General features: G+C 43.8%; 2 protein-coding genes across 2 annotated transcripts; one reads left to right on the top strand and one right to left on the bottom strand.

The window, feature by feature from the left end:
* Window positions 1-1,253: 1,253 nt before the first annotated feature.
* On the top strand, window positions 1,254-4,534 carry LOC310820592 (uncharacterized protein). Its single transcript, XM_083692301.1, has 4 exons — window positions 1,254-1,382; window positions 2,370-3,161; window positions 3,366-3,398; window positions 3,752-4,534. The coding sequence occupies exons 1-4, from the start codon at window positions 1,367-1,369 to the stop codon at window positions 3,799-3,801; spliced, it is 891 nt and encodes a 296-aa protein (XP_083548427.1). The 5' UTR covers window positions 1,254-1,366; the 3' UTR covers window positions 3,802-4,534.
* A 101-nt stretch (window positions 4,535-4,635) lies between these two features.
* osgep (O-sialoglycoprotein endopeptidase) lies at window positions 4,636-7,536 on the bottom strand. Its single transcript, XM_083692300.1, has 12 exons — window positions 7,513-7,536; window positions 7,028-7,147; window positions 6,780-6,899; window positions 6,494-6,669; window positions 6,252-6,347; window positions 6,105-6,154; window positions 5,921-5,999; window positions 5,752-5,817; window positions 5,482-5,572; window positions 5,310-5,385; window positions 5,035-5,133; window positions 4,636-4,897 (listed from the first exon to the last, which is right to left on the bottom strand). Exons 2-12 carry the CDS (start codon window positions 7,140-7,142, stop codon window positions 4,858-4,860), a joined length of 1,008 nt encoding a protein of 335 aa, XP_083548426.1. The 5' UTR covers window positions 7,143-7,147; window positions 7,513-7,536; the 3' UTR covers window positions 4,636-4,857.
* Between the last annotated feature and the right edge of the window lie 179 nt (window positions 7,537-7,715).

The following is a 7,715-nucleotide window of genomic DNA, read 5'->3' as shown; positions in this document are numbered from 1 at the left end:
TCAGAGGTCAGAGATGGACCGGATCATACAGTGAGAGAGATGGAGGAGCAGAAGGCCACAGACAGTGAGGACACACACAAGGGTGATAGAGCTTTGAAATTGAGAGAGCTTTGTAAAATAAAGGGAGTGGAGGGAGTAGTTAAAGAAAACTGTAACTCCTGTATCGAAGCGTCAACAAAGTTCAAAGAGAGCCAAGCAAGCCGGGCACAGAAGCAGAGAGGCCTGAGCGATCTGAGTGGGGTTGTTGGGGGGAGGAGGAACCAAATAGGTGACGGAGGGTTGGACGGAGAGAGTGGTTCACTGGCGGCTGTTAAGTGGGATGATGCTCCAAGGGGTAAGCAGCAGCAGCAGCAAAGGTCCAAGAGCAGGTGGCTGGATGAGGGCAGTAATGTGTGGGACACAGACAGAGGACATAAGGAAGCAGAACAGAGGGACAGGGACTTCTGGGGAAAGGAGAGAAAAGGCCACAAGGAGAAAGACAGAGAGGGCAAAGTCTGGCGAGACCAGGAAAAAGAAGGGACATGGCATGATGAGAGAGAGAGGGACGGTGACAGTATGAAAGGAAGGCAAAGGAATCATGGTCGCCGATCCTCTAGGAGGCGAAGCCAAAGAAACAAACGGCATGAGCCACATCCATCAGAGAGCAGCGGTGACTGGAGGAACAGAGAGGGAGAGTGGCCCGAGAACCATATTGAAAATAGGATGCACAGGCAGAGAGGTGAGAGTAGCTTAATCTATAGGAGGGTGATATGGGGAGCTTGCCTGCACATATAGATGTGGGCTTTACATGCGAAGTAAGCAAGCCATGTGTGAGCCACGTCTCATGAGCCAAAATGGTCTCCCATTTCTGAGGAAGCTTGATGTACAAGTAGCCTACACGCCTGGGCAAGACATTAGCTTTGCATGCTTACAATTATATTGTCTACTTCCAGTAATAAAGTAATGTATATGTTTTATTTTTTGCATTGTGCCCAGGCACATATTTGCAGGAGGAGAAAGATTCAAGCATGTAGCTATACAATTGACTGTTCTGACAACTTCTTATTTAGACTGCAATGTCAGTTTTATAGTCCTTTGGGTTCGATTATGTAAAGCTGGCTTGTGCAAAGAGCAAATTGGTACCGCATGATTTTTGGGCAATTTGCATACAGTTACATGCATATTCATAATTTACTAGTGGGCGGGAAAAACTATTTGATTTGATTTCCCTCCCATCTTCGCGCTTCCGTCGACGTTGAAAGGTCACTTCCACCCGAATCGACAGTTCCTTCCGTGTGGCCACTCAGTCAAGACTCACCAAAACCAGCCCGCTGTAAACAAAAGTTTCCGAACGGTTTAATTGTACTATTACATTGAGCGAAAAGACATGCATATCAAAACAGGTGAGTTTTTATTAGTTTTTTTTAGCATGTTTCGTTGCGATTGACTATTTTGCCAGCGTGTTTAGGCTAGTCAACTTGCTCCAATTAGATGCGTTAGCATAACTTAACGACTAAAGCTATTGCGGGTAGCTAAGCTATCTAGCTAGCTACAGAGAATGCGCCCTCCCTGTTATGAAACTTTTTCTCTTGCTAACGTTGGTTGGACAGCTAGCTTGCTGGTAGATTGTTTAGTAATGGCAGACACATTGTATTTGGATTTTCAGAACTGTCTGCTCAAACATTTTTTTCCAGCTGTTGAAAATTGACTTTCCTAGCTAATTCTGTCGCACTGGTAAAACGTTAATAGAAGCAAACTAGCTTGTTAGCTAGCAAACGTACGTTAGTTACAAACACGCTGCTTACTTGTCTTGCTAGCTAACTAGTTAGCGCTAGCTCGCTAGCTATTAAGGCTATTCAGTCGTAGCAGTTAGTTAATGAAAATGGTAACAAATCAGTAACCATCCCACGTGTCATCTATGCCGTTTGCTGGCTAACCTATAACTTTGTTAAATCAAATTACATAAAGACGTTAAATTGTTAGTATTATTAATCTTAAGTGCGATAGATAACTAGCTAACTCATGTATTTGGGTAGCTAAATCTCTAGCAAGCCATATTTTCTAGAAGTATCTGGAAACTGTAATATGCCTCTATAGCGACCTGCAAAATAAACAAATGCGTTCGACAGACATTATTTTTGATCGGCGTTGTGTAATTGAGCTGTTTTGCAAACCGACATTTCGTGACGTTAGTAACAAGAGATACCTCATCTTGTTGCGAAGTGTTTATTAGCCAATGTTTTAAATTCTTTCTAGCCCATCACTTGAGGCTATTTTTGTTAAGTCTTAAATTGGGTAGAACCCATTCTAACACTAATATTAAAAAGTCTGTCGTTGACACTCATTCAAAATGAATTCCTGTTATCTAACTGTTTATTTGTCTCCACAAGGTACATGGGAGGCCAGTAACATGGTGTGCCAGTCTGACACCCTGTGTGATCCTGCTGTTCTTGTGTCTACCGCAAACCCAGAACCGCACATTCGCAATCGCCGCCTGTCACCTGGGTCAGGCAACTGTGGCGGTGGAGGGGGAGGCAGTTGTACTGCTGGGGTTGACCAGCAGCCCCGTCAGGCCTCACCTGAGGCCCCTGAGGGCAACCTGAATGGACCTGCACATACCTTCGCCTTCCGCAGGGACAGAGATCGCAGGGGCCAGCACAAAGGCAGAGGTCCCCGCAGAGAGGGACCAAAGGGTGCAGGGCGTGTTGCTGATAGGCCTCCAAAGCAAAGCCAGAAGGAGAGGTGGGTGGAGGACAGCCTGTCACTATTCAAGCCCCCACCTGCCTTTCCAGTGCAGGACAGCCCTGCCAAGCTGCAGCCAGCCGTCAGCTACGCCTCCAAGGTGAAGTCAGGGGCTGCGGGCGGGGTGTTGGAGGAGGACCGTCCGGCCATTGGGGTGCTGCTGCAGAACCAGTGGGGTCTCAGTTTCATCAGTGAGGTCCTACAAGCCACAGAGGGGTCGGGTCCCCGCCCTGTCCCAGCAGTGCCACCTCAGCCCACAGAAGAAGGTGAATCAGCAGACTCGATACAGGAGATGCGTCACACAGTCCAGCCTGGCGAAATGCCAGTTCCAGTCACTACCTCAATCTCCATTGGCCAGTGTCCAGAAACGGCAGAGAGCAACGGGAAGCTGCTGCTCAGCTATCGCCATCTAGTAGAGGCCCTATCTTATCACACTCAAGGTGAGGGCTGATCTTGGGACGTCATTCTAAAATGTTATTTTGATCCATTGTAACAGTCACAAAACTGGTCATAAGTAAGGTTTATGCAAGCTAATGGTCAGGTCTCTGTGCAATTAAGCTTGGTCATCATTTAACTGAGTAGTCGGCTTCTTCATAGTATGAACTGAATTCTAACTTTGCCCTGTTGTTTTTGATCTCTCTTAGAATGGAATGGCATTTGCAACAAACAAAAAGAAGGTGAGACTCATCATTGTCAATTTATAGAATGTGGAAGTAGGCTGCAACATTCCAATTGAACAGTGTACAAGGACATGATTCTACTGAGTAGAATGTATGCCTGTAATAGCTACCTTGGTGTGAAATGACAACTATTTCAGCTTTAATACATCTGTTGTCTTTAAAAGAAAAAAAAAAAGAAAAAACTATGGGACTATAATCTTTTGAATAGGTTTGGGATATAAGATGTATGTGGAAGCCACTGAGCTTTAGTACCCAAGTATATCTGCACCATAAACAGACGTTCATTTAAGTGTTTGATTTTGAGAGGTTTGACCATGCTGTCACTAAATGGTGTCATGTTTCCATTTCAGATCCGAAAAAGGTTGTTTGGTACAAGAACGCCCTGGAGCAGCCAGCCTAGCAAAGCAAAGCATGGACCCACCTACACACACGACCCCCCCTTCCCCCTCACACACACACACACACACACGTGCACGCACGCTGCACTCAGGTTGATGTCTTTACAGAAATCCACACTGAGACACTTTTCGGACTAACTCCTTGATGCGACAACTAGGGACTTAAATAACGCCTTACAAAAGCCTGCCTTAATGAATTGGACCTGGATTTCCTATCACTGCTCAAAACGATTATTTTAATGTCGTATAGAGCTGGTGTTTTTTAAACAATCTTTATTAAGAGCTGTCATTTTATTGTACAGAACTGCAGTTTTATCATAGACATTATTTTTGTCCTCCGTTATGCGAGTGGTCAATCAAGCACTTTCTAATCTGTTGTGACCAATCCATGTACCCCTACCATACCAGACTGATTTCTTTTTAGAGCACAAATATGAAAATGTCTTGTACCTGCTTCCATTTCACCGTATCTTTACACAAGGTACAAATGTAACCATGTCTCCAGTTTACATAGGGGTGCAGTCAGCACAATAAGAACGTACCCTATCCATGTCTGATCTTATTGCTGTTTATAATTTTTTTTGTACCCTTGTTGGGTGAATGTTACTCGAATCTTCAAGGGATCACACATGCTCAGTATGTTCTGATTTGAAAATGAAAAAAAAAAAAATACACTGGAGGAGGATTATAGGTGAAAAGTATTGCTTAATAAAAATGAGATGAACTTGACATGTCCTATGGTGTTTTTGGTATTATTATATATAATGCTGCAGTCAATCATGTTCAGAGCTCATCTGCCTTATTTGCTCTGCCAATAAGGACTGGTGACTAGTCACTGCTTGTAAAAATAATATTTTCCTTTTAATGATTCTTAAAATTAAGACATTGACAAAGAATATTTCTCTAAATGCAAGTTCCATTCTCAGGAATATCACACAACCTCACTGGGCGATAAAAGTGAGGCGTCGCACATTTCAACATTCTTTTCCTTCACCTCGACACCGCTACGCTCCAAAAGGGGGAGATCTGCAAGCTGCAACCTGTTGGGCAGTGAGTTGTCAATCTCGCCAGGTAACCTCCACTTCATCTGTTCTGTACCTGATGACGACAAAAAGATTTCTCTCACAGAAAAATATGGTAAGGAATGAGGGCTGTAAAAGGGGGAAATATGATAACAATGAAGGATGCGATGGTACCTTTGATTTGGATGAAGTGCAGTTATGTGGGAGTGTTACCTTTGTGTGATCCAGGAGTCTGATAGCTCGGTCACCTGACCTGATCGGAACATCTCCCAGCCAGCCTGTGCAATCATCGCCCCATTATCGATACAGAAACTGTAACAAATCCCTTCCGAATCACATTTTGATACTGCATGTATGATATCCATTAATGAATAACAAAAAAAACAGTTCATACACTTTGTGGTGTACTAGCTCAGAGTGCAACCTATAGGATACTGTAAGTGCCTCATTTTCAAAGTTTCACATCTAGACCCTGAAACTCTGTTTACCTTTCATCTGTGGCAAAGAGCTTTGCACCTCTCTCCTTACACATGACCCCCATCATCTCCTGCAGACGAAGATTACCTAGAGAGCAAAACAGTCGTCACGGTTTCTGAAGAGTTGTGTTGGAGTTCTGTCCATATACGCAATGCAGAGTGTGGAGAAGAGTCAGTCACTCACAGCCAACACCTCCGACGATGAGCACCTCCTGAGAGCCACAGTGAGCCATGGCCCTCTCTGTGATCTCCACCAACATGGAAAACAGAGTCTCCTACCGGGAACACAAGCAGTGGCTGCATCATTAAACAGCTGTGCACTCTGCAACCTCTCAGAGCATTGTGTTGAGCAGTGTAAATGAAACAACCATGGGTTAAATCACCAAGTTTAGTTCAGAACTGAGACATGTAGACAGCCCCTAATTTGTGTTTTAAGGATTGCACTGGTTCTGACCTGTAGGGAAAAGCACAGGTCTTCGGCTGTACACTGACCAGAGCTTAGCATCTTATTGGCAACTTCCTGAAAGAAACCATATGGACCATTGTAACTTCAAGTTGTATTCAACTTCAATCCATTACAAATAATACCAATACATGCAATTAATCTAGCTCTGCAATCTTACCTCGATGTAGGATAAAATCCCAGAGAATGACACATCCATCCCTTTGACTGTGTATGGAAGCTCCACATACTGGCTCCCTCTGACAATACAGACAGAAAAGGAGTTATGGTATAAAATAGAGCACACACACTGTACTTAATACAATACCACACCAGTTCTGAAGCAAAACAACAAATGTCCTCACTTCTTAGACATCTGTTCAATGTTGTACCCGGGGCTGGGATCATTGGAAATCTGAGCACAAATAGAGTGCATCAAATAGCAATACAGGATAGGCATCACACATGAACGCTCAGAGTAGAATTCCATTAAGGACCAATGCAATACTAACCTTTATAACCCTGGCAAACCGGTCCAAGCAGTTGCCCACTGCAATGTCGATAGTCTCACCAAATATCCTGTACCGCCGCTCTGAGTAAGCAATCACCTTGTTGTGGAGAAACGGTATGACATCATAACTAAAATACAGAGATCTCAATCAAGTTTGAGAGGCTGAGAGGAACCCTAAGGCTTATAGAGTTGTGTGGAATGTCTCAGTCAGGAAGGTAGGCACTGTACAGTATAGGCACTGACCTGCGTGTTACCCCCACTGACGTAGAGCACTGTGGGGTTGTTAGCTTGGGTGATGAGGCGCCCCATTTCAATATGCCCGACACAGTGGTTGACACCCAGGAGAGGCTTCCCCCACAGCTGGGCCACTGTGCGTGCCACCAGAGCGACCGTCACCAAAGGTGCACCCATACCTGGTCCTGGGGTAAATATGAGGGACATTGTCACAAAGTCAAATTACACTGACTGTATTCAATGCAATTTCAATTATTATTATTATTATTATTATTATCTATGATTAGAGTCTAACCCTTGGTGTATGCCACACAGTCAATGTCTGCGGGCTTCAGCCCTGCCTCCTCCAGCGCCTCTTTCAAGACTGTTAGGACAACGCCACGGTGATGTCTGGCTGTCTCACTGGGCAGGAACCCTGAGATGGAAAGTCTATTGTCAACCATGAGTTTGAATGACGTATGTTGTCTATCGCAACTGCACACATGGGCAAACAATTCAAACTTTCAGCCATAAAATTATTCAACTTATTTAAATCAAACTTGCCTTGCCCTGGGGGTGTAATGTAGGTTCGCCTGGGGTTCGAGAGTACCTCCCCATCCCTAATGATGCCCACGCCAATCTTGTTGGCACTGCCCTCAAACCCTATAACCACGGTCATGGCGGCTACAGGACGGTAGAGGGAAACTGGCTAAATAAATGACTTTTGTTTCATGAAATAATGTCATGAGCTACAATTTACAAGTCATAGCTGAGCTTAATACTACAAGAAAGACTAAGATAGCCTAGCTAGCTTTAACAATGATGTCTGGCTAGAACATCATGATGCAGTCTAACATAAGTACTCGTAGCAAGCAGCCAAACTGGCAGTAGGTGGCGATGTCCCTTGATGTATTACAAAAGCAAGAAGCAATTGAATAAAGTATATTAAATCATAATTTCGTTTGCACACGATGAATGCATTTCACACTCAATATTTAGTCAAAAAGTAGCTAAAGGTTTGCAAAGTCTCGAGTTGAGTAGCTACGAACCTTTCTGTTGCTTTCCGGAGTGAGGACAAGTTTCACGAGGTCCTTTATGACTCCCTTACATAAATACATATTTCAGGGTTTTGTTTCAATAACAGGGGATTCTTAACTCATTTAAAATATAAATGAATGACGGAAATATAAGTTTAACGTCTGAAAAGTATCAAATAGTGAGTGCAATAATTTATTCTGAGGACACATATCAT

The sequence above is a fragment of the Argentina silus genome (assembly GCF_951799395.1).
Source record: "Argentina silus genome assembly, chromosome: 20".
NCBI classification, from domain to species: domain Eukaryota; kingdom Metazoa; phylum Chordata; class Actinopteri; order Argentiniformes; family Argentinidae; genus Argentina; species Argentina silus.
The sequence above is the reverse complement of the archived record's forward strand: the minus strand, read 5'-3'. Positions and strand labels throughout refer to the sequence as shown.